Source organism: Panthera tigris, chromosome B2 (assembly GCF_018350195.1).
Source record: "Panthera tigris isolate Pti1 chromosome B2, P.tigris_Pti1_mat1.1, whole genome shotgun sequence".
NCBI lineage: Eukaryota > Metazoa > Chordata > Mammalia > Carnivora > Felidae > Panthera > Panthera tigris.
In genome coordinates, this window is record NC_056664.1 from 104299280 (window position 1) to 104326412 (window position 27133).

At 38.7% G+C, this 27133-nt stretch overlaps 1 protein-coding gene across 1 annotated transcript; it reads left to right on the forward strand.

Annotated features, from left to right (window-relative positions):
- The first annotated feature begins 24 nt into the window (after nt 1-24).
- On the forward strand, nt 25-26582 carry RWDD1 (RWD domain containing 1). Its single transcript, XM_042987052.1, has 7 exons — nt 25-540; nt 8528-8593; nt 11981-12111; nt 17182-17325; nt 17685-17817; nt 18352-18414; nt 26290-26582. Exons 1-7 carry the CDS (start codon nt 468-470, stop codon nt 26409-26411), a joined length of 732 nt encoding a protein of 243 aa, XP_042842986.1. The 5' UTR covers nt 25-467; the 3' UTR covers nt 26412-26582.
- Nucleotides 26583-27133: the final 551 nt, after the last annotated feature.

A 27133-nucleotide genomic window follows, 5' to 3' on the forward strand; every position in this document is an offset into this window, starting at 1 on the left:
CGCCCAGCCGGCAGCCACCTCCTCCCGCTTGCAGCGACTTCGTCCCGCCGCGACACGCGTGGCCAGCTTTCAGTCTAGACTCATCGAGCGAGGATGTCGCGCTGAGTGGCTTCTCAGGCTCAGGCCCTGAAAAGCCCAGGAACGGGCCCCTACGTGTCCGTAGCGAATGCCAGAGCGGGTGCCTTCACCATCCCAGCAAATCCCAAGCGGCCGTGGGACGGGCGGCTACTCATCGCTCCGCTGGCCAGGCCTAACGAGTCGAAGGCGGAACTAGCGAGCAGGCGGAAGCCTCGTTCAGGGCTGTTGCTCAGCAGGCCGGGCCTGGCTTTGGGCCCCGGGCCTCCCAACCTGGGACTCTGCGCCTGCGCCCGTGCGGCCGCGGCCTGCTCTCCCGGCGCGGCCGCGGTCCCTGCTGCAGCGCGCCGCCTGGGTGGCTGGGCGGTCCATGGGCAGCAGCGAGGGCCACGATGACAGATTACGGCGAGGAGCAGCGCAACGAGCTGGAGGCTCTGGAGTCCATCTACCCCGACTCCTTTACAGGTGACTTCCGCGGCTGCGGGCCGGGAGCGGCCCGGGGGTGGAGTGGGATGGGCCGGAGCCCTCGGCCTCCCGGGCCAGGGATGGAGAAGGAGACAGCGAGGCCGCGTGGCCACTTCGCCCGCTACTCTTCATCTTCTTCTCCCGACGTGTTCAGGCACTTAGGGGTAACTGCACAGCTTTTCCCTTCCTCCGCTTACTCCCTGAAATCTGAAAGTCCAGAAGAGGCTGGCGAGGTCCCTGGAGAGTGTCAGGCCTGGAATTGAGTCGAGTGCACTTTGGTTTCTGTGTAACTTAAGCAACCCGAGATTTAGTGAGAAACACGAAAACAGATACTCCCAAGTGGGCGTAGTTTTTCCAGAGCCGCATTGGTGTCAGTTTTCACATTTTCACCTTTACTCGGGTAGAAGCTGTTTTTCATACGATGGTGTTTTAAAGTTTATGGGATTCAGAGTGCTGTTCTCAAAGTTACCCAGAATCAGTTCTGAGAGTAGTATTGTCCCTGGAGTTTCTCGTTTTCTTTATATTCTGGTATTCTGCAAATGCCCAGTGAATGATGTGGCACAAATTTTAGCTCCACTGCAGATTCACAGGTTTTTAGGAAGGAATATTAGACATCTAGCCTAGATGTCTCTTGCTACAAGCAAGGCATCTAGGAGGCGCAGGAAAAGTGGCTTGCTTTGCGTCTGGCTAGCAAGTTAGCGGCAGAGCTGGTACTAAGAGTTAGGTCTGAACCCCCTTTCCTGTTCCTTCACGTTGCAGACATGTGGAACTTGGGATCTAGCTCCAGCTGAGATAAGGGGGAGCAGAAGATTACTTGATAGGTTGGGCTAATGTGAAATACTGAGAGGCTCATTAGGTGCATTTTACAGGGAGAGAATTTTTCTGCATTAAGCCTTGCTTCAGATGATTTTGAAAGTGCAGCAAGACGACCATATCAATACGGCTTTTCTCCCTTTACACTTAGTGTTTGAGAAGTGATCAAGTAAAATTAACATGTGTGACCTAGGTTTGTGGGATTTACATTCCCCGTCCCTTCCTTTGACTGTTGTCCATCACTGATGGTCAGAATTCAGAATGTAAGGGATGTTTAACTCCAATCCCTCTCCCTTTCTTGTTTAGCTTAGTTTTTTTTTTTTTTAGCTCCACCTACTACTTGCAACGGTAGCAAATTTTGTTCTGCTTTGCCAACAGGCAGATGTCTCTCAACTACCCCTGTATAGCTCCAGTCCTGTTCATGTTCTCTCTCTCCAGCAGTACAGCTGTGCTGTGAGGATGTTAAGGGGATGAGTGAAGAGGGGTTTGAGAGTGTCATTAACTGGGTGAGTGTGTATGGAGTCTGGCTCCCTTCTCTATCCTTGCTTATATGTCAATGTCTAAATAAAATAGAATGTAGGGTCAGTTGTCAGATATATTCTTAATTGTGACATTTGGTCATTTCTAGTACATTTGGAAATGTGATAGGCACTGTGTAGGCAGAGTTAAGAAAGCATAAAGATGTGCTATTCTTCTATGGACATAAGGTATCCCTTATTAAATGCCGTGCATAGAAGCATTTTAAAAAGTGATCCATTTTTAATCCTAAACCAATCTTACGGTTCTTTCAAATTGTACTAAGCTCTGATGTAGTTCAGTGTGTGACATTCTTGTCAGATGCAAAAGCGTTTGAGGAATCTGAGCCAGGGTAATGAAAGACAGTTTACAAATCTTTGATGCCTTTAAGTATTCTGCAGCATCAGCTGAGCCCATCTGTCTCTAATTCCTACCAGCATTCCTATAAACTTTGCAATAAGATGTTTTGATTTGTAGTTCTGCAGAAACTTTCCCTTATTCATGATTGTGTTGTTTATGAAACCTCTCAGGGAAAAGGCAGAGGAATTTGGAATACAGTGCTTTCATGTTTGATCTTTTGAAATCATGAGGATTTGCAAGGTTCACTGTTTTATAACCTTCTTTTGTGTTGATGATTTCATATTTTCCTACCAGGTTTAAGAAAGAGCTGGCTTGTGTCAGTTTGCCAAGGAACACTAATTGGCAGCTTTCTAATTTCATTTTGAATCACATTTAATGCTAGATTTGGTAAATGCTCAATGCTGTTGATTAAGGAAGTAGATATGCTTTTTTTCCCCCACTAGATAGCTTAGTGCTTGACAGAGAAGCCCTTGTTAAGCATGTCATGACCTCCTTGTGGATGCTTAAGAGGCACAATCTCAGCCAGCCTACAATCCTAGCCACATAGACCTAGCCTGGCCCCAGAATTTATTTGCTTGAATATTTGCAAAGAACTTTTGGTCCAGTGTTGCATTTGTTGTGAATTATAACAAATCGTAATACAGTTTCTTCTTTTTGCCTGTTCTGTAGCTTGATTGCACATTGATCCAATCCTCCTAACAACTAGTCTTCCAAAATATAAATGGACTCTTCTGATACCACATTCTCCTTCAGTAGTGCTTCACTTGACAAGGCCCTGCTAAGGTAGTAGAATTTGGTTATTTCCATTTCTGTATCAAAATCTGACTATGGGGAATTTTGTTGAAACACATTGGTTGGCTTCAGGCTAACCAAAAGTCAAGTTCCCTTGAATCTGTTTGGTCTTCAAAAAGGGGTACATAATTCTGTATTTGCTTATGTCAGTACCTCTAAGTAGTATCCATGAGCACATAACAGTTATAATTGCATCTTAGAGGTGGGGCAGTCATCTCTAAAAGTCATCTTTTAAGAGTAGTTTTTCTAAGACAGACGCTCCCTAAGAACCAAAGGGACTTATTTTAATATGGGCTGTCTGGTTCTTTGTGAAAACCTTGATGTCATTTGTGTATCCCTTTAGTGAACCTTTCAGCTACCATCTCCATTATTTCTGTCCTTAATTCTTTCCAGTTTACCATCATCTGTCCCACTGTCATTTAACATTTGTACTGCTCCTCCACTGGTTCCTTCTACTATGTGCAACAATCTTACTCTTTTTCTCAAAAATATTTTGATCCACTTACAGTAGTGGAAGTTGGTATTCTAGTGAAGGCTAATTTATATCCCTACTTACAGGAATGCACTGAAGTGGAATTATTCCTTCATGAGATCCTAGGTGCTGATGAATCATTCATCTTTGCAATCCAATTAAGTAACTTTCCCATCCCTTCATTAGTCTCCAGACTTGGGAATATCCATCCATCCTTCCTTCCTTCCTTCCTTCCTTCCTTCCTTCCTTTCTTCCTTTCTCCCTTTCTCCCTTTCTCCCTTTCTCCCTCCTTTCTTCCTTCCATCCTTTGGATTAGGTTCAGCTGTGACAGAAAACCTCAAATAACAGTGGTTTTAAAAAGGTGAAAGTTTTATTGCTCTTGCACATAAAAGATAGTTGTATAGCTCCAGTCCAGGAATTCCTCCGGTACCCAGGCTGCTTCTTAGTTCCCTGTAATTTCTAAGATGTAGTCTCTGCCTCATGGTGAAGATGCTCACATTCCTTTCCAGGCAGTAGGATAGATAAAGGAATGAAGGGGGGGGGAAAAAAAAAGACCGCAGTTTCTTAAGGAAATTTCTTGGAAGCTGTCAAAGAACTTATTTGCTTCCATCTCATTAGCTGGAACTTTAGTTAGATAGTCCCTTGGTGAGGCCTAACTGGAAGGGAGGCTGGGAAATGTAGTCTTTATTCTGGGTGGTTAATATGCTCAGTTAAAAATGGTATAACTAGAAGATGAGGTGAGTAGATATTGGGGGATGTTAGTAGCGTTCTCCAATATGTTTTGTTGTTCCTGGATCACATTTTTTTTTTTTTTTTTTTTTTTTTTCTGTAATGGCAGCTTCGTGTAGTGGATATTATTAGCTCTGTGTCTTTGGACAAATCATATAACCTCTCCAAGCTTTGGTTTCTTATGTGTTTAATGAGGAGTAATGTATGTGCAAATATTCTATAACTGTTACAACAAATATAAGATGCTCTTTACTAGAAATTTACCATCTTAGTTGCTGATTTTTTTAATGACGTAGCTTCATAATTCCTTGTCTTTTTTTTTTTTTAATGTTTATTTATTTTTGAGAGAGAGAGAGAGAGAGAGACAGAGCATGAGTTGGGGGAGGAGCAGAGTGAGAGGGAGACACAGAATCGGAAGCAGGCTCCAGGCTCTTGAGCTGTCAGCACAGAGCCCGACGCAGGGCTCGAACTCACAAACCATGAGATCACGACCGCAGCCAAAGCCAGACACTCAACCGACTGAGCCACCCAGGCGCCCGAACAGTTTTGATTTCCATTTCCTTCAACTGCAGGGGAGCATGTAAATACCATCTTTAGACTGGCCTCAGAAATTCCTCTTTCTGTCCATAAACTTTGTACCCCTGCAGTTCTTCATTCCAGTTCTTTTACTGAACATGCCTCTCATCGTGATTTCTCATGGATTGAGAATTTTTCAGCTTCTTGTCTGTCTTGCCACCTTATTCTATATTTGTCCCAAGGTCAGGCAGTTCAGTGATGTTCTTGCTAGCATGCCCAAGTCCTCATTTACCAAATATTTATTGTATACATTGTTAGAATCTCAGTCTAATGGGAAAAGACATCAGATAAGTAATTTACAACATAGTGTGATGATTCTTTCCTGGAGGAATATATGGCATGCAGCCAGAGCATTAAGAAAAGAGGAGATTCTTGATTGTTTTGGAGAACTGATGGGTGATGAGGAGCTAGCAAGTGAATGGAACTGGGGGATGGGGCACAGCATGTGCAGAAGCAGGACTCTGTGAAAGCAAATGCATTCAAAGCAAGAGTGGCTTTGTATTACTAGAACATAAATAAGAAGTGAGAGTCATGGAAAGTGAGAGCTGTCGGGTAAGCAGAGGCCAGATTACAGAGGGCCTTGTTAGGGATTTAGATCTGATCTTGTAGGGCCAGTGGGGTCCATCACCCATTTCCTCCTGACAGAGCTACACAGACACATAGGGTACACTTTGTAGACACTGCCATGCTAGGCCTGGATCTCAATAGTTGGAGTGGCTTCACAAATAAAATAGACTTACCTTGAGTTTGTCTTGACCTCTCATGGTTGCTGCTTTTCTTTTTCTTTCTAGCACTTATTCCTCTTGTGTTTCTCAAATTTAGGATTCCTTACAAAGCTGGTGTTGGCCCTGTTTCTCTATTTTCTCTCTGGTGATCTCATTTAGTCTAATGGCTTTAGCTATCACCTCTGTGTGTTTGACCCCAAATTAAATTCAAACTCAACTCTCTAGCTCCATTTGCCAATTTCTGATTGTATATTGCATACTCACTGTCTCCAGTTGAAAGTTCCCTGTGTCATTTAAATATATCACCTCTGATTTTTCTTTTGTATTTTTTGTTTTTATTAGTGGCACTACCATCCTCTGACTGCAAATTCGGAATGTCATTTATCACCATCTTAGAGTCCTCCCTGTTTCCTGCTATTCCCATGGCTGCTGACCTAGTTCTGAACCTCATTAACCTTGCTGGGATGATTTTAATAGCTCTCTACTTTCATCCTGCCTCTAGTCTTGTTTCTGTCCTTCCAATTTATGCTCTGTTGCTAGACTTATCTTCCTACATTTAGAAGTACAATTCTGACCATACTGCTGCTGCAAAAAAAATTGTTATTGTCCACAATGAAACTTTCAACTGTATTTTTTTAGTATATGTGCTGCCGAAGCGAGCACATCAGCTGTATTTTTAACTAGTTTTCACCACGTATACGTTCACCAAATGGAATAATTTCTTGTTCCATATGTATTCCTTAAGCTTTCCCTCATTATGCCCTTGCTGCTGTGTTACTGTTGCCTACATTTTTGTCCATCTTTACTTACCAGTATGCCTTAATTCACAGCCTAGCTCAAATGACTTCTTTGGAATTTCTCAGCTGAAAAAAATATTTTCTTTTTACATGACACTCACTATTGTCTATTCAGTTCTTCCAGTTGCTAGCTGAATAACCTTGGGCAGATTGTTTAAAGGCTCTTTTATCTCAGTTTCCACATCTATACAATTGGGATGATGCTATATTTAATTGGCTGTAAGACATTTTTATGTTTTAACATCTCTGAAATATGAATTTTGTCTTATAATCAATTACATATTGTAGTTTAATTGGCAGATCTTTCTTTCTTAGTACATAAAGTAGGGTGCATCTCATACTTGGTAGCATCTTAAATTTGGTGAAATACGGTAACATTATAGAATCATGGCCTTGGTGTAAGAATTAAAGGATCTTTATGTAAATGCGTAGTATAACAGGCACAAAGTAATGCTTAATAAATGTTAGCTGTTGTTACTAGGAAACCCTTAAATTATAGCCTAATAGAGTCCTAAAAATGGTAATAAGTTGGGATATCATTGGGTTGAACCCTTATTTCTATAGTTGTTATGTTTACATTTTATGACATGTAAATGCTAAAGTTGGTCATGGAAAGAAATAGGAATGAAATATATCTAATATGTTTTGCACACATTTGTCAAAAAAAAAGTAGGGTCAATCCTATTATTAAAGCTTTATTATAATTAACTTTCAGGGACTTTTTAGCATGGGCTGGACTATCTGAGGCCTATTAAAATAAATTTGAGTCCAGAAGGGCGCCTGGGTGGCTCAGTTGGTTGAGTGTCCGACTTTGGCTCTGGTCACGATCTCACAGATTGTGAGTTTGAGCCCCGCATCGGACTCTGTGCTGACAGCGCAGAGCCTGGAGCCTGCTTCGGATTCTGTGTCTCCCTTGCTCTCTGCCCCTAACCCACTCACATTCTGTCTCTGTCTCTCTCAAAAATAAGTAAACATTAAAAAAAAAATTTGAGTCCAGAGAGGCTTATCTTCTTGACAAATGCTTTTATAGTAATCTTAGGTGTTCATCAGTGCTTCAAGTACAGTACTTTTAAACTTCAATTAAAATGAAGGCATATGTCTTGAAAGCTTTATTGATCATGAATAATTAGGAAGGCTTCAGAAGTTCTTGAGTAGGAAAAGCTGAGTAGTTTCCTTGGTCACTTCTTCAGAGATCTCCTTGGCCTTTCATTTCAGAAAGAGTTTGTTGAGCTGCTACCAGCCTTGACAGGGGCCAGTGCTTCTCAGGGCTGGAGTGAGGCACAGGCTTTTCTCAGGGGCTCAGCAGCAATCACAGGTGGCCTGGATTTTTCTTGTTTACTCTTCTAATGTTTCTGAATATAAATTTAATTTGATTTTGCTTTTCAACTTTCATTTCATTGTTTTAGCGCTGTTGTTTAGCCGGAATTTATTGAATTTCTGGATCTACCAGGCACTGATCTAGAAGCTCTCATAGTATAGTATTCTAGTGGGGGAAGAGATGTAAACAGATACTGTAGTATCAAGTAGGCATCAGGCTATAAAATGGTATATAACACTTCCTTATTTATATAAATGTTGATTTGCATGTCTTGATTTGCTTAACAAATTGTAAACAATTTGATGTTGGATTCATGGCTCATTTTGTAATTCGGTGAAAGATGGTAGAGACTCAATAATTGGTGAATCAATAAAGTTTGGTTCTAGGGATGATGGGGAAGAAAGAGGTAGAAAACACAAACTTTAACAAATTAATATTTACTGTTTGTCATGGAGATTCTGAATTATATCTTAGAGTATATAAGTTTAAAAATTAGTGATAATACTGAATATCAGTGGGTAGTTTCTGATGAAAACATCAAACTTTTTTTGTCATTCCATTTTGGAAGTTTTTAGAATACATTTTTTTATGTATAGATGGAAATTTTGAAGTAAAAGGTAAACTACTTACTTTAATTGGTTTGATAAAACTCCAAGAGTGTATCTACTATAGGTATTTTTTTTTTTCCAAATTAAAGGTAACCCTAGGTTTAAATAGAAAATTTATGAGTGTTTTATCATTTGAATGTTCTGTTTAGTCTGTATTTGTGGAAGTGGAATTACAGACTGGGATGTTTCCAGAACCTGGTAGTGATATTTTGCTAATAAATAAAAACATTTGCCTTAGGAAGCATCTTAGTAACTTAATCTCTGTGTATATTTTCTTACAGTATTATCAGAAAATCCACCCAGTTTCACCATTACTGTGACATCTGAGGCTGGAGAAAATGATGAAAGTAAGTCCAACCAAAAATACTTGTGGTTTTCCTAAGTCACTCTCAGGAATGTAGTCCTGGATTATATGTAGTCAGGATTATAGCCCTAAACAAGACTTCGAATGCACACATATTTCAGTGATTATGTGGTATTCCATTGAGCGACTTATTTTTCTATGATTGTTTCTCCTCTTTGGGCATTTAGATTGCTTATTGGACATTTGCTGTTATAAAATAGACTGAATAAATATCTCTCTTCATGTTTTTCTCTCTCTTTTTAGGATGGGTGTTGTACTGATGTTTAAATGTGTATATACATTGTGCTCGCTTCGGCAGCACATATACTAAATGTGTATATACATAAAGCCAGATAAAAGCCAACTGTAGAACTAAGACAAAGCAGCTATAAAACCAATAAATTAAAATTAAATAGATTGATTTAAATGTGGCAGATGTTGGGGGAGCATCTGAAGTTCATTTCCACTTTTAGTGCAGTTCAGTTAATATTGGAATTTGGTAAAAACTTCATGTAAGTTGGTGTTAACCCCAAGGATTTTTTTTTTTAACATTAAGTTAGTCAATTAAAATTCTACCACTTCCATGAACAGTCAGTAATTTTAATGGTATCATTTGATACAACTACAATGATACCACTCAAATAGTGGTATCATTTGATAACTCTAAATCTGTCTTGTACAATTGAAAATGAGATTAGCACCGAGATATTACTAAAGTCTGAATTAAAAGAATGTTGGATATAGTCATTTACTTATATATGTATTTATCTGTATGGGTTTTATGTATAGAATCTCAAATACAACATGAGTATCCTTTTATATTTTGTTTGAAATGTAAATAAATACATAGAAGATACTTTAACCTATCTTTTTAAAAATGCTTCTAAGGTGGGGTGCCTGGGTGGCTGTCAGCTGGGTCTCCGACTCTTGATTTCGGCTCAGGTCATGATTTCGCGGATGTGGGATCAAGCCCCATGTCGGACTCTGCTCTGGGCATGGAGCCTGCTTGAGATTCTCTCTCTGTCTCTCTCTCTGTCTCTCTCTCTGCCTCTCCCCTACCTCCAAATAAATGAACATTAAAAAAATACTTCTATGATACTTTAAATATCCCCAAAAGGAAACAGTGATCTCTTTCTGATGGTGGGATTATTATTGATTTTATTTTTCCCTTAATGTATTTCTAAATTTTCTATAATGAATATCTATTACATCATATAGTAAAATCAATAAATATTTTAAAAATTTCTTATTCTAACAATAAAATTAGAAATATGGTAATTAAAAAAAGAGAAAATGCCAAAAGACACCGTATCCTTACTGACCTGATAATGGTGTTTCTTATATCCATTGACTCATAAAATTCTTTTTTGACATCATACACAAAAATTAAAAGAAAATCTCAAACCTGCATATTTTAAGGTTTTTCTTTTTCCCTTTCATGGAGAGGAATCTGGATTTGAGTTAAAATTATCAAAATTAGGTTTTAATAATCAAAATGTGAGTTATGGGGGCGCCTGGGTGGCTCAGTCGGTTAAGCGTCCGACTTCGGCTCAGGTCACGATCTCGCGGTCCGTGAGTTCGAGCCCCGCGTCGGGCTCTGTGCTGACCACTCAGAGCCTGGAGCCTGCTTCCGATTCTGTGTCTCCCTCTCTCTCTGCCCCTCCCCCGTTCATGCTCTGTCTCTCTCTGTCCCAAAAATAAATAAATGTTAAAAAAAAAAAAATTAAAAAAAAAAAAACAAAAACAAAATGTGAGTTATGGCGTATCTGGGTGGCTCAGATGGTTGGGTGTCCGACTTCAGCTCCGGTCATGATCTCACGGTTCATGAGTTTGAGCCCCACGTTGGGCTGTGTGCTGACAGCTCAGAGCCTGGAGCCTGCTTCAGATTCTGTGTCTCCCTCTGTCTCTGCCCCTCTGCCACTTGTGCTCTGCCTCTCTCTCTCTCAAAAATAAATAAACTAAAAAAAAAAATTAAAATGTAAGTTATAAGAAAGGCAAAGTATAGACAAAGGATCATTGTGATTAATAAGTTTTAACACAGAATGTTAAGCACTGCTGCTTAGTTGCAAATTGGCTGGTGGAATTGAGAATTCACCAGACTGGGCTGTAGAGAGATACGTTTCACTGATGTGCCTGTGAGAATCTCACTCCTATACAAGTGTCAGATGTATGCATGACACAGGTGAAAAGAAGTGACAATGTATAGATGAGTCAGGTTATAAGTGTCTCAGACAACCTCTCAAACCATCCAGTTCAAAACCATGTCATCTAGCAGCAACCACTTAACAATGCCCTGCTAGCATTGTGCAGATAGAAATAAAGACTCCAGGGCTAACACCAGATCTTCTGCCCTGGGAACTGGCTCTGGTAGGGCCTGACAATGAGCCCAAGTTAGTACTTCTTCTTTTTTTCTGTTTGTTTTCGTTTTGTTTTAGATTCAAGTTAGTTAACATACAGTGTAGTGTTGGTTTCAGGAGTAGAATTTAGTGATTCATCACTTATATATAACACCCAGTGCTCATCCCAACAGGTGCCCTCCTTAATGCCTATCACCCATTTAGCCCATCCCCCCCACCCACCTCCTCTCTATCAACCCCCAGTTTGTTATCTATATTTAAGAGTCTCTGATGGTTTGTCTCCCTCTCTGTTTTTATCTTATTTTTCCTTCCCTTCCACTATGTTCATCTATTTTTCTTAAATTCTACATATGAGTGAAATCATATGAGATTTGTCTTTCTCTGACTTATTTTGCTTAGCATAATATACTCTCGTTCCATCCACGTTGTTAGGTAGTACTTTTTCTGTGTGTTATATTCTGTGCCTTTTGTTTGTCTTAAGGAGGATTTATTTATTTATTTAATATTTATTTTTGAGAGAGGGAGAGAGAGACAGAGTGTGAGTTGGAGTTGGGTGCAGAGAGAAAGGGAAACAGAGAATCCAAAGCAGGCTTCAGGCTCTGAGCTGTCAGCACAAAGCCCAACGCGGGGCTTGAACTCATAAACCACACGATCATGATCTGAGCCGAAGTTAGATGCTCAGCCGACTGAACCACCCAGGAGCCCCAAGGAGGATTTCAAAAAGAGAGGCTTTTATTCATTCTCTTTCTTAGACATGCAATATGGTAAAATACTCGTAAGTAATAAATGTATTTCATGTGTTAGAGGTGATTTTTTTTTATTCCCATGATTTATTTTCACTTATCTTTGTGGTATATGTTATTTATCCTAGATTATCTGTCTGATTTCATAGTAGCCTTGTTTTTCTTTGCAGGAAAATCTATTGTGCTACTTTTCATTGACATATTGTAAATTAATGATTGATTCAACAAAGATGGTGACTTCTCTGCACTTTACATTGTAAGAGATTCATTTTCAAACTCTTATGTCTTTAGCTGTCCAGACTACCCTCAAGTTTACATACAGTGAAAAATACCCAGATGAAGCCCCTCTTTATGAAATATTCTCCCAGGAAAATCTAGAAGATAATGATGTCTCAGACATTTTAAAACTATTAGCATTACAGGTAAGGAAATAAGTTTTGTAATAGCATTTTTTTTAACTGGCATTAAAGAGTATACATTAATTTTAAGAGTTAGAAAATGCTATTAAATATGTATAACCAGTACACTGAACAGGGAGAATTTGTGATGTATCTGTTTCTCTCTCTCTCTCTCTCTCTCTCTCTCTCTCTCTCTCTCTCTCTCTCTCTCTCTATATATATATATATATATATATATACATACATACATATATATATATTCATATATATATATATTCACAAACATTTTTAGTTTTTGTGTCTCATTATACATTTAAAATTTGAGTAAGAAAAGTTGTGCCTATATCCTGGTTTGAAACCCAGTCAGCCTCATGACTTATAAAGTATATTTTTAAATGTTTCTTTATTTTTGAGGCAGAGAGCAAGTGAATGCATGTGGGGGGAGGGGCAGAGAGAGAGGGGGACCGAGGATCTGAAAACTGTCTCTGCACTGACAGCAGTGAGCCTGATGTGGGCTCGAACTCACAAACCAAGAAACCATGACCTGAGCTGAAGTGGGACGTTTAACTGACTGAGCCACCCAGGTGTCCCCTCATGACTTTTAGTTAATAAAATATCTAACAGGTACTTTAAGTTTAAATGCAGTTTTGATGTGGTTCTCAGAATTTCCAGTCCCATGTGTGGTTAAAAATTCTGACTTTAAAAAAAACTAAAATTCCCAACGCCTCTGACCTGTTGCAGGCTAGTTGCTTGTAATCTGGGATGAGGACTGGTGGTTGTTTTGTTTTGTTTTCTTCTTATCTTTCCTTCTCCCCAAGCTTACAAGCAGCAACAAGGATTTATGATCCCTCTGAGGTGGGGGGCGGGGGGCGCGGGTGTATGGAAGAAAAAATGGGTACTGGAAAGTTCTTGGCTAGTTCTATGGTGGGATAGGCTACCTGCAGTCTGGTTTTAACCAGTATTTAAAGCTCTCTCTTGCTTGGGTCAAGAGTTTTCATGGGTTCTTCAAAGTAGGAAGTAGGGAGGACAAGTAAAATCTTAACTCCACCATGTTATAAACAGAAGTCCTAGTACTGTTTGTTTCTTCTAACAAGAGTTGACAGAAGCCCTGTCTATACCTTAAATGTGACTGGTATATTTCAAGGACTGTTTGCCCTCTGAATGCTGATATTTGAAAAATATCTGGAGCTATTAGACAATGAAGAGTAAAAGAAGATATATTAAACATGAATTTATGCTTATCCTGGGCTGTGTTCACTCTGCCACTCAGTATGAAATTATACTAATTCTAATATTTGGCTTAAAATGCTTCATTTTAAGACATTGCAGAGAACCTGGGATATATGCTTGCTTATATTCAGTCATATACTAATGTAAGTTATTTGATCTGAGTGATTGCTTTCTGTGTGTTTTATATTTTTATACTCCAGCTCCTTCCTTTCAGAAAAGTTTTGATCTCTTTCTCCTACTTAGCTGAGATCAGATGTATTGAGGGAATATTTGTACTTTCTCTCTCAAAATAGTATTGATTTTTAGTTATCAAAATAATAAATTCATATTATTAAAGCTCCAGAAAATACAGAAACTCATGAAGAAGAAAATTAAAAATACTCTTCATCTTCCCAGTGAGGTAGAACTACCTATTAACATTTTGGTGTGAGATAGTTCCAGACTTTTTTTCTTATGCTTCTATTCATAATACCCCTCTTCTACCCCAATTTAAATCATTCTATACATAATGTCTCATAATATCCTTTTTTTCACATAACAATATATGTGGGTATCTTTCCATTTAAGTAAACATGTATATGAATCATTTTTGATAACCGCATAGAATTTCACTATATGTGTAATTACACACATCTTTTTTGAAACAACTTAATTACTTCTCATTTTTGCCTGATTTAATATTTAAGTCTTTGAACATTCTTTTTAAAAAATTTTTTGTTGTTGTTAATTTTTTTTTTAATGTTTATCTTTGAGAGAGAGAGAGAGGAGAGCACGAGTGAGGGAGGGGAAGATAGAAAGGGAAACATAGAATTCGAAGCAGGCTCCAGACTCCGAGCTGTTAGTACAGTGCCTGACGCAGGGCTTGAACCCATGAGCTTTGAGATCATGACCTGAATTTAAGTCAGATGCTTAACTGACTGAGCCACCCAGGCACCCCTTAAATTTTTTTTTTTAACATTTATTCATTTTTTGAGAGATAGAGACAGAGTGTGAGTTGGGGAGGGACAGAGAGAGAGGGAGCCACAGAATCCAAAGTAGGCTCTAGGCTCTGAGCTGTCAGCACAGAGCCTGACATGGGGCTTGAACTCACAAACCGTGAGATCATGACTTGAGCCGAAGTCGGACGCTTAACCGACTGAGCCACCCAGGTGCTTAAATCCTTAGAGCAGAGTCTCCATTGAGTCCTTAGTGCCTGGCACATAGTAGACACTTAGATATTTTTTGAATAGATGAAAAGAGTATATTATTGATGAGTATACTAGCTCAGTGTTTTCTATAAGTAAGATTACTGGATTAAAGGTTATGCCTACTTAATTTTATACACACTGCCAAATTAACCTTCAGAATGATTGTACCATGTTATGATCTCATTGTAGCCCTTGAGGTATCTGCCTCCATCTGCTAACATTAGATTTTTTCATTTGGAAAGAAAAAATGATGACAAGATGGAAGATAGTGTAGAATCATAATTTGAAATTCTTTAGTTAGTAGTGATAGGGAAATCTGTTGTGTGACTTCTAGTTTTCTAGTTCCATGAATGATTCTTTTTTTTGCTTTTCTTTTTTTTTTTTAATGTTTATTTTTGAGAGAGAGAGCATGAATGGGAGAGGGGCGGGGGTGGGGGGGGAACAGAGGGTCCGAAGTAGGCTCTGTGCTGACAGCCGTGAACCCCATGCAAGACTTGAACTCACGAACTGTGGCATCATGACCTGAGCTAAAGTCGGACGCTCAACCAACTGAGCCACCCACATGCCCCTTTTTTTTTGCTTTTCTATTGGAATACTTAGGTTGTTAAAAAAGAGATCCTACTGGGATTTGTTTTTGAAATGTATTAAGCATTAGATTAAGTGACTTAAGGCAAACACAGTCCTCCCTATAATAGATTTTATGATCTGGTGAGGAATGTGGACTAGCACATTGGAAATTATTATTCTGTGTGAAAAGTGCTGTGATGGGTGAAGTACAAGATTATAAGAGTGGACATAGGCTTGAGGCACTGGAGAAGCTTTCAAGAGGAAGAGTTTGCCAGGCAATAAAGAGTAGAGTTTTAAGGTAGAGGAGCAAGCTTGTTAAGTGTCATGTAAGTGAGAGAGAAGAGCTCATTATTTCCTTCCAGAACTTCAGTCATACTAAATTTCTTGAGCTTAGAAATTTGGGGTTATTGATACTATATGATGGAACTAAAGCGATTAATTCCCTAAGGGTCTTTTGAACTATTTTAAAACTATGGTCTTGCTGCCGGTGGGTTTGGGAAACTATTGAGGGGTTTTAACGAAGAGACTGACAAGATCAGTTTTGGGTGTGTACTGAGTGGCCAGAGAAGTTGATGTCAAGGGTGACAAGACCACAGGTTTTAAGAAAACCTGTTAGGATTTTCTTGTAATATTCCAAGTTGAAGTTGATGGTGTCCTGGGTTAGGGTAATAACCGTGCTGATCGAGAACAGTAGGCAGACTTAAATGATATTTAAGAATAGATTAGAGGTGGTGATAGAATTTATGATGTGACGTGAGTGTTCATGCCGGGTGGATGGTTGGTTCTCTGAGTTAGAGAACCCAAATAGGTTTTTTGGAGAAGATGATGGTTTCAGTGTTGACATGCCTTTGGGATGTCATATTGCTGTCTACTGGGTAGTTTTAATATGGATTTGGTCTTTGGGAGAGAGGTTTGTTTAGTGTCAGGTTTAGAATAGTTAGCATGGACAGACACACCATAAGAAAAGCTCCAGGGAAGAGAAGCTGGCTTGAAGCCTTGTATTCACAGAGGGCCCAGGAGGTGAAATACCTACTCAGATGCTGCTGAGTCCAGCCTGTCAAAGGAATGTTTGGAAATCTCTTCTGCTTCTAGGATTAAGGTTCTGGCTTGTATATTTTGGAATTTTTTTTTTTTTTTTTTTTGCATGTGTGTTTTGTTTCTGTGGATAAGCAAGGTATCTTGTTTTATTTTATTCTGCTTTGAAATGACCACCTTCCGGATAGCTTTTGAATTGCAGTTGACCCTTGAACAACACAGAGGGTTAGGGTCACTGACCTTCCACACAGTCGAAAATCTGCGTGTAACTTAGGACTCCCCCAAAACTATTAACAGACAGGAAGCTTTAACTATAACATAAATAGTCAATTAATGCATATTTTGTATGACATATGTACTACATGCATACTATATTCTTACAATAAGCTATAGAAAATTTTATTAAGAAAGTTATAAGGAAGACAAAATACATTTACAGTACTATACTGTATTTACTGAAAACAAAAATTGCATGTAAGTGGACCCATGCGATTCAAACCTGTATTGTTTTAAGGGCAACTATAGACCCCTTTCATGAGTTGGAGAGCTTTTATATTTGATTTTAAGCCATGTCAAACTGAAGAAAAAAAAGGTAGGTAAAGATAAATCACAAAAGTACCTACATTCTTTATTTATATTAGAAAATCACTTTGGCCTCAAAGTTCAGTTTATTCCCATAGCTCTTAAAGTACCTCAAAAGATCTAAAATCATGAAAATATGCTAGAAAACTCATATTACTAGCTGCTGTAGGAAAATGTTTTCTGAATTCCACCTACATTTAAGATTATTTAACAGAATTTAGTAAAATGTCTGTTTTAGGTTAGTTGTAGCAAATTACGTATCTTTTAAAATTCAATATATAATTATTCATCTACATGTATATCTGTGCTCACTTCTTAAATGATCATTTATCCAAGTGTCTGGACTTATGGTGCAACTGAATTAGTAATCATATTATAAATGTATGGGATTTAGTGATAACAATGAAATATTTTTCATTGTTTAATTTTTTTAATTTTTCTGAAAAGCATGTTTCTCACTACAACCTTTGTTTTGTTTCTTTTGGTTACATAGGCAGAAGAAAATCTTGGTATGGTGATGATCTTTACTTTAGTGACAGCTGTGCAAGAAAAATTAAATGAAATAGTAGATCAGATAAAAACTAGAAGAGAAGAAGAAAAGAAACAAAAAGAAAAAGAAGCGGAGGAAGCTGAAAAGGTATATTATAAAGCTGGGTTTTCTTTCATTATTCTTTTAATCTGTTTGTTTTATTTTGTTTTGTTTTGTTTTTGTTAGTTGGTGGGTTTGGGTTTGTTTTTGTTTTTGGAAATTTCAGTACATGTTTTGGCAATCACAAAATAAAAGTAAATTTTATTTAGGCTTTACTAAGTAAAATGTTAGAAGTCCCTCACTGCATTGGTTACATAGCATGAGTAATTAATTAATAATCAGTTATTAAAGGTTAGTAGAGCTCATGCAGGTAAAATTGAGAACTATACGTTATTTTTTTATAAGTTACAATTCTGTTATAAATTATAAATGTCTCATCTGGCCGCATGTCTTTTTTATTTTCTAAGCAATTATTTCATGGCACTCCTGTTACAATTGAGAATTTCTTAAGTTGGAAGGCCAAGTTTGATGCAGAACTCTTGGAAATTAAAAAGAAACGAATGAAAGAAGAAGAGCAAGCAGGAAAAAATAAATTAAGTGGTATGAGACTCCCTCCCCAAGACTTTCCCTTCAGTTATCTAATTCTTACACAGCAAGATGATCACATAGACAAATTTCTTTAAGAAAAGAATGTACTTAGGGATCTAGGACAAAAAGAAAGCATTCTGTCTGCATGATGATATTTCTTTGTTTATAATTATAATTAATTTTTGTGGCTTATCTTTGATCTAAATATTACAATGGATAGATCATGAGATACAGCTGCTATATGACCTTCAGAATCTGACAGGCATTAGGAGTGGTAGAGTCCAATGCATTTGTTTTTCTAGGACTCTAAAGCAGACTGGGTTTTCACTTCTTCCATTTTAATGCAAATACATATCACATGCTTCTTAGCTACTTACTGAGTTGATACATTTATTAGAAGTTACAAAAATAAGTTTTCAGACTTGTTTTCTTGGATTATTATACTTTTTAAAGGGTTTGGGAAGATGGAGGAAAATTTGGAAACATGGGAAACTATGGAACATAGAGGAAAGGTATGTTTAAATTAAACATACTTATTTCTTTTAGGGAAACAGCTATTTGAAACAGACCATAATCTTGACACATCTGATATCCAGTTTTTGGAGGATGGTAAGATAATACTAAAATTCCATGTGTGTGTAATCCACTATTTTTAATATTAAACCATGAAAATCAAAGTTCTAACTTAGCGTAAAATTTTTCTCCAAAGACTATAGTCAAATACATTTTGAAGAATAAATTGTAATGTTTTATCAATTTATACACTAACCTATAGCAATGTATTTTTTAAAGTTTTCTGGTAAGTTAAACAACATCAAAGATAGCCGTAAATAGCTATGGTTACATTCACCTCTAATAACTAGTAAACCAGGCCTCTGTAACACCCGATTTACTCAAATTTCTAGTATCAGAAATCTGTGGAAACTGTATTTCATGGTCATGGGACTTTATAAAAACCTCAAATCTGAAACTCCTCATGCCTTCTAACCAAAAATCTTAAATTTCATACAATTCTTACTATCCGGAACATTTAGTTCCTTGTGCTTTCCTTCTTCTTTTTATCTTAGACTTTACTCCTTTTCATTTTTCTGTCCATCCGTTATTCATCCATACACAGGTATTTATTGCACCCCTAGTATAAGCTAAGCATTGTCCTGGCTGCTGAGGATATAGCAATATCGACAAATTTCCCTGCCCTCCTAGAGCTTATGGCCTTTGTGTGTTTCTTAAACTGGGCTCAATACACAGTCGCACTTCTGATAGCATCCTAGAGTTCTTCACTTCATTAGCCTTCTTCATGCCTGTCTTGCCAGTTGGGTACTACAGCTTCTGGTCTTTCAACCTTGTTCCTGGACTAGCTCCTGGAAAAGGTTAAGAAGCAATGTTGAGGTACCCCTGGGGTGGCTCAGTCAGGTAAGCATCTGACTTCAGGTCAGATCATGATCTCAGGTCATGATCTCATGGTTTGTGAGTTCGAGCCCCACAGTGGACTCCATGCTGACAGTCTGGAGCCTGCTTGGGATTCTATCTCTGTCCCTCCCCTATTCGTACTTTCTCTCTCTCTCTCAAAAAATAAATAAACTTCTAAAAAAATTTTTTAAAAATTTTGTTGTGGCCTCCCTGCTAAATCATGTTTCTTTTTATTTTATTTATTTTTAATTTAAATCCAAGTTCATTAACATACAGTATCATAATAATTTCAGTAGAATTTAGTGATTCATCACTTGCATATAACACCCAGTGCTCATCCCAACAAGTGTCCTCCTTATTGTCCCTCACCCCTTTAGCCCTTCCCCCCACTCAACACCCCTTCAGAAACCCTCAGTTCTCTGTATTTAAGAGTCTCTTATGGTTTGTCTCACTCTCTGTTTTTATATTATTTTTGCTTCCCTATGTTCATCTGTTTTGTATCTTAAATTCTACATATGAGTGAAATCATACAATATTTGTCTTTCTCTGACTGACTTATTTTGCTTAGCGTAATACAGTCTAGTTCCATCTACATTGTTGCAAATGGCAAGATTTCATTCTTTTTGATCACCAAGTAATATTCCAGTGTGTGTGTGTGTGTGTGTGTGTGTGTGTGTGCGCGCGCGCACGCACACATGTGTACACCACATCTTCTTTATCCATTCATCAGTTGATGGACAGTTGGGTTCTTCCCATACTTGGGCTCTTGTTGATTATACTACTGTAAACGTGCCTTTTCGAAACACCACTCCTGTATCCTTTGGATAAATACCTAGTAGTACAATTGCTGGGTCATAGGGTAGTTCTATTTTTAATTTTTTGAGGAACCTCCATACTGTTTTTCAGAGTGGCTGCACCAGTTTGCATTCCCACCAGCAGTGCAAACGAGTTCCTCTTCCTCGGCATCCTTGCCAAGATCTGTTGCCTGAGTTGTTAATTTTAGCCATTCTGACAGCCGTGAGGTGATATCTTGTTGTGGTTTTGATTTGTATTTTCCTGATGATGAGTGATGTTGAGCATCTTTTCATGTGTCTGTTAGCCATCTGGATGTTTTCTTTGGAAAAAGTGTCTGTTCATGTCTTTTGCCTGTTTCTTCACTGGATTATTTGTTTTTTGGGTGTTGAGTTTGATCAGTTCTTTATAGATTTTGGATACTAACCCTTTACCTGCTTTGTCATTTGCAAATATCTTCTCCCATTCCATCAGTTGCCTTTTAGTTTTGCTGATGGTTTCCTTTACTGTGCAGAAGCTTTTTATCTTGATGAGGTCCCAATAGTTCATTTTTGCTTTTGTTTCCCTTCCCTCTGGAGACGTGTAAGTTGCTGTGGCCAAGGTCAAAGAGGTTGTTGCCTGCTTTCTTCTTTAGATTTTGATGGCTTCCTGTCTTACGTTTAGATCTTTCATCCATTTTGAGTTTATTTTTGTGTATAGTGTAAGAAAGTGGTCCTGGTTCATTCTTCTGCATGTCGCTGTCCAGTTTTCCCAACACCATTTGCTGAAGAGACTGTCTTTTTTTCCATTGGGTACTCTTTCCTGCTTTGTCAAAGATTAGTTGGCCATATGTTTGTGGGTCCATTTCTGGGTTCTCTATTCTGTTCCATTGATCTATGTGTCTATTTTTGTGTTAGTACCATACTGTCTTGGTGATTACAGTTTTGTAATACATCTTGAAGTCTGGAATTGTGATGCTTCCAACTTTGGTTTTCTTTTTCAGCATTACTTTGGGGTCTTTTTCTGGTTCCATACAAATTTAAGGATCGTTTGTTCTAGCTCTGTGAAGAATGCTGGTGTTATTTTGATAGGATTGTATTGAGTATGTAGATTATTTGGGTAGTATCAACATTTTAACAATATTCTTCCAATCCATGAGCGTGGAATGTTTTTTCCATCTCTTTGTGTCTTCAATTTCTTTCATAAGCTTTCTATAGTTTTCAATGCATAGATTTTTCATCTCTTTGGTTAGGTTTATTCCTAGGTATTTGATGCTTTTTGGTGCAATTGTAAATGAGATTGATTCCTTGATTTCTCTTTCTGCTGCTTCATTATTGGTGTATAGAAATGCAACCAATTTCTGTACATTGATTTTATATCCTGTGACTTGGCTGAATTCATGTGTCAGTTCTAGCATTTTTTTTTTTTTTTGTGAAGTCTTGGGTTTTCCACATAGAGTATCATGTTGTCTATAAAGAGTGAAAGTTTGACTTCCTCCTTGCCAATCTGGATGCCTTTTATTTCTTTGTGTTGACCGATTGCTGAGGCTAGGACTTCCAACACTATGTTGAATAACAGTGGTGAGAGTGGACATCCTTGTCGTGTTCCTGACCTTAGCGTGAAAGCTCGTGGTTTTTCCCTATTGAGGATGATATTAGCGGTGGGTCTTTTCTATATGGCTTTTGTGATCTTAAGGTATGATCCTTCTATCCCTATTTTATTGAGGGTTTTTATCAAGAAAGGATGCTGTATTTTGTTGAATGCTTTTTCAGCATCTCTTGAGAGGACCATGTGTTTTTTATACTTTCTTTTATTAATGTGATGTATCATATTGATTGATTTATAGATATTGATATGTCTGCATCCCAGGAATAAATCCCACGTGATCGTGGTGAATAATTCTTTTAATGTATTATTGGGTCCAGTTGGCTAGTATATTGTTGAGAATTTTTGCATCCGTGTTCATCAGGGAAATTGGTCTGTGGTTCTCTTTTGTAGTGGGGTCTTTGGTTTTGGAATCAAGGTAATGGTGGACTTGTGGAGTGAGTTTGGAAGTTTTCCTTCCATTTCTATGTTTTGGGACAGCTTCAAAAGAATAGGTATTAACTCTTTTTTAAATGTTTGGTAAAATTCCCTAGAAAGCCATCTGGCCCTGGACTCTTGTTTGTTGGGAGATTTTTGATTACTAATTCTATTTCATTACTTGTTATGGGTCTGTTCAAATTTTCTATTTCTTCCTGTTTCAGTTTTGGTAGTTTATATGTTTCTAGGAAATTGTCCATTTCTTCCAGATTGCCCAATTTGTTAGCATATAAATTGCTCATGATAGTCTCTTGTCTATATTTTTGCAGTGTTGGTTGTAATCGCTTCTCTTTCATTCTTCATTTTATTTATTTGGGTCCTTTCCTTTTTCTTTTGATCACTCTGGCTACGGGCATATTAATTTTGTTAATTCTTTCAAAGAACCAGCTCCAGGTTTCATTGATCCGTTATACTGTTTTTTTGATTTTGATATCATTGATTTCTGCTCTAACATATATGTGTTAAGTCCCTGGCTGCTATTTCTTCCTGTTCTTTCTTTTGGGGTGAATTCCTTTGTTTTGTCATTTTGGAGGAAGAAGAAAAATTAATAAAATAAAAAAATTAAAACAAGAAAAAACAAAGGAAGTTAGATCCTAGGTGTGTTTTGGTCTGCTTGTTGAAAGAGGCTTGATAGATTAGGGACAAAAGGGAAAGAAAAAAAAAGTAAGAAATTTAAAAATGAAAAATAATTTGTGTAATAAAATAGAATAAAATAAGATAAAATGAAACATAATAAAAAATTAAAAAAAATAAAAACAAAGTAAAATAAATTTTTCTCTTTCCGCATCTAAGAGAGAGAAAGAAAAGTAAGAAAAAAGAGAACTATTTAAGTAAAAACAGAAACAAAGAAAACGAACAAATAAATTATAACCATCCAACAATGAAACGCTAATGAAACTCTAACCAGCCAACAATGAAACTTGTGCTTTTCTAGGGGATGTGCTTGGAGGGCATTTGGCGGGGCTTGATGTAATGGCTCCGTTCTCCGCTAGGTGGTGCTGCTTAGGCTACTGGGGTGGATCTGCGTGGGTGCTCCTGGGAAGTGGAATTGGCTTCAGCCAGCTCACTAGTCTCTGGCGCGGGAACTTTGCATTCTCACCGACCTGCCATCAAAAACTCCTCCTGTATCTCAGGCCTCCGTCCACTTCCTGCCTCTACCCTGGCTGTTTGTGCTCCACCTGGCAGGCACTTCCCTCCAGAGTTTTATCTCAGATTAGACTGTGTTTCAAAACCGCACGCTTGAGAGACTCCTGTGGCTTGGACCTGCACTAACTCTGGAGGAGGGTCTCACTGAGCAATGGCTGGGTGCCTGCTTACCCCCAGAAGATGTTCGTGCGATTGCACGGCTGCAGAGGTTCAGAGATTAAGGCAAATGCAACACGCAGCTAGGGCCAGTTTTCACTGCAGTCTGGTGTCTTTGTCCCAGTATCAGTGACTGTGACTGCTCTCCAGGGTCTGCTGGGATCTTTTGCTTATGGGGAGGTGATATGGCTGCTACCAAATGTTCTCCAAGCAGGAGAAACACTTCTCCCTGTGTGGGACACAGGCCCCTCAGACTGTGCTGCCTGCTCCTGGGGATTCGCCCTGCTTCCTCACCAGAACAATGCCAGGCACGGAGCTCTGGAACTTGAGATTCTGCACTGCACTGTTAACAGAATCCTGGTGGTATTGACACCCTCTCCTTTCTCCCCATCAAGGGTTTAGGTGAACAGATTTCTTATTCAGTCCCCTGCGAGTATTTTCACTCTTTTTCTCTCTAGCTACTTTCGGGGGAGTGCTTTTCTTGCACAATCCTGATGTGCTGCACTCACCCCCTTTCTTTTTCTCTTCTCTCCTCTCTCTGCGAAAATAGCTCCCTACCTTGCGTGGCTTTTCTCTCCCCCTGTTCACCTCTCCTGTACCACATACCTGCCGATTTCTGTGGGTTACTTTCTGCAGATTGTTGCATTAATCCTCAGATAAATTTCCTAGGTGTTCAAAATGATTTGGTGCTGATCTAGCTGTGTTTCAAGGACTGAGACAAGCTCAGGGTCTTCATGCTGCTCTGCTGTCTTAACCCTTCCACCCTAAATCATAGTTTTTAACCTGAGCTGGACCCTTAGGACACTCAGCATTTTGTTTTGTGTATTTATTGCATTCTGGTTCCAAGATATTTGTTAGTCTCAAACAAACAACTCCCCCCCACCCCCCAAACAAACAAACAGACCCAGCAAGGATATCCTCATCTATCCCCCTCGCATGTTACTAGCTTGTTTTTCTCCTCTGTTATTGAGAAATTCTGGAACCAAAAAGCTGTGTGTGTCTCAGTCTCTCTTACACTTTAGAAGTTTTACTGTCTTCACTCATTCTTGACTCCTTACTGTGTCTAACAGATCAAGTATCTCTTCATATCCAATCACTCACCAAAAGCTGTTTCCTCCTGATGTGGAGGTTTTATCATTTTTTGCCTGGGCGTGTGTTGTGGTTTCTTACATTGTCTCCCTGCTTCAGTGTCTTTCTCTTTTACTGCCTTTAGTCACCGCCCCTGAGCTGACGTTCCTAAAACTGATGTGTAATCATGATACTTTTCTCCTTAAAATCCTTTGAGGATTCTCTGTTGCTTAGAGGAAAAGGTTGACCTATACAATCCTTCTGTTTGGCCTTCATTTATGATATCTCTAGATATTTTTCCTCAAGAATCTTTTGTTCCGGTTAGAAGTATTCAAAGTCTTATTTTTCTTTCTGCCTTTGCATATACTTCTACCTATAGTTGCTTTATCTGGCCCCTTTTCTTCTTAGTGAGTTCAAATTTATTTTAAAGATATTTCAGATGTCATCTGTTCTGGGAAGCCTTCCCTGCCTCTCCCCGAGAGAGTGAGTTATTCTTTGGCCTGTACTTAACAAAAGTAGATTTTCTTAAAAAAAAATTTTTTTTTAACATTTATTCATTTTTGAGAGACAGAGAGCATGAGTGGGGGAAGGGCAGAGAGAGAGAGAGAGAGGGAGGGAGGGAGACACAGAATCTGAAGCAGGCTCCAGGCTCTGAGCTGTCAGCACAGAGCCCAGCATGGGGCTGAAACCCACGGACCGTGAGATCATGACCTGAGCTGAAGTTGGACGCTTAACAGAATGAGCCACCCAGGCACCCCTACAAAAGTGTATTTTATTACTCAGTTGCTCATAGGCATGAAGCAAGACTCAATGTCAGTGGACTAGAGTCTCATAGGAAAGGAAGATGAAGAATTTTTGGTGATTTAAGTACTGTAATATCTGACCTTTATGTACTTCAAACTGAAAAGTAAAGATGTTTATTGCAAGGCCTGTAGGACTCAGACATTTGGAATTTGAGAAAGGCATACTATTAGTTATAATGGGAACTGAGTGAGAGTGAAGATCAAGTTATACCTATCAATTAAATAGCAAGTCGAGTTGAGTTTGGTGATGTATGTATCTGCCACTGTTGGAAGAGATAAACTGGTACAGGCACCATTGTCAGTAATAATCAACTTTGTAAATCCAGGACATATCATCATCTCCAACTTATAAAATGCCACATCATAAATAACTCATTCTAGGAAGGCTTTTTTTATAATGGGGTTTTTTAGAATTTGAACTGGAAGCAGGAAGTTGTTTTTAAAATGTGTCTCTTCTGAGGTGCCTGAGTAGCTCAGTCAGTTATGTCCGCCTCTTGATTTTGGCTCAGGTCATGATCTCATGGATTGTGAGATTGAGCCCTACATCGGGCTCTGCGCTGACCATGCGGAGCCAGCTTAGGGTTCTTTCTCTCCCTCTCTCTCTGCCCCTCCTCCGCTCATGCGCATGCTTTTGCTGTCTCTCTCTAAATAAATAAACATTTAAAAAAAGGGGGTGCCTGAGTGGCTCAGTCTGTTAAGCGTTCGGCTTCGGCTCAGGTCATGATCTCGTTTGTGGTCCATGAGTTAGATCCCCGCATCAGGCTCTGTGTTGACAGCTCAGAGTCTGGAGCCTACTTTGGATTCTGTTTCACTCTCTGCCCCTCCCCCGCTCACACTCTGTTTCTCTCAAAAATAAATAAACATTAAAAAAAAATTAAAACTGTGTCTCTGCTGCTTAGATCATTGTAACTATGATTTGCAGTAGTAGTTTCAGATTTCATCACTGGCATCTCGCTGGCACATTTAGAAGTTTGTTTGCTATTGCCAGTGCGTTACATCTTTTACTCCTGAGCATAGGACTAAAGGTGAAATGTTTTGTCTTTTACAGCTGGAAACAATGTGGAGGTAGATGAATCTCTGTTCCAGGAAATGGATGACTTGGAGCTAGAGGATGATGAGGATGATCCGGACTACAATCCTGCTGACCCAGAGAGCGATTTGACTGACTAATGGACTATCCGCATCCGCAGAGAGGCGTGACTGCCACAGCATCTGTGGCTGTGCTGAGGTGTTGATTTTTCTTTCTTTTTTTCTAAGAAAAAATAATTCTCAGGAGAATATTCTTCTGATAGCTTTCATCATTGAACTTAATAAACTGACCTTAAAATTTCAAATATAAAATGTTGAGTCCCTCTTATTGTTAGGAGTAAGGTCATATATATATATAAAATCATGTAGCGTTAGAGATCCAGCCTATAACACTAAGACTAGAAGACAGTCTGCTACTGTGTACAGGTGTGGGCTCATATACAAGGAGTTGTAATAACTTGGAATTTTTATGTGGGAGGCAGTGATGGCTTTTGGATTCTAAGTGTTGTCATTAATATAAAATGTCAGAGAACAGAGGTGAAGAGAACATTAAGCCTTCTGAATTCTAGCCTTTGGGCATGATATATTTAAGTCTTTGCAAAACCAGAAACCTGAATATAGTCAGAATGACAAAGGCCTTTAGTCTTATGGTAGTGTTTGAATCAGAATCCTTTGTGGTTATTCCAAGGTGTGCACTTGTAGGCCCTCCGCAGGTGAGGTTATTAAACACTGACCTTAATCTGAATTTTCAAACAGTGAAATCTCATGCCGGTGACACAGGTGATTCTGTTGCATACTCCTTATTCAGAACCGTAGTCCTGTAGTTGTGAAATAGATACATTATGATGTTCCTCCACTCTTCG

Bases quoted from the DNA above. Each gene is read 5' to 3' on its own strand.
- RWDD1 (XM_042987052.1), top strand. From the start codon at position 468: ATGACAGATTACGGCGAGGAGCAGCGCAACGAGCTGGAGGCTCTGGAG. The intron at 8,594-11,980 runs GTAAGTCCAACC...TTATGTCTTTAG, and splicing joins GGCTGGAGAAAATGATGAAA to CTGTCCAGACTACCCTCAAG. The intron at 17,818-18,351 runs GTATGAGACTCC...TATTTCTTTTAG, and splicing joins AGGAAAAAATAAATTAAGTG to GGAAACAGCTATTTGAAACA.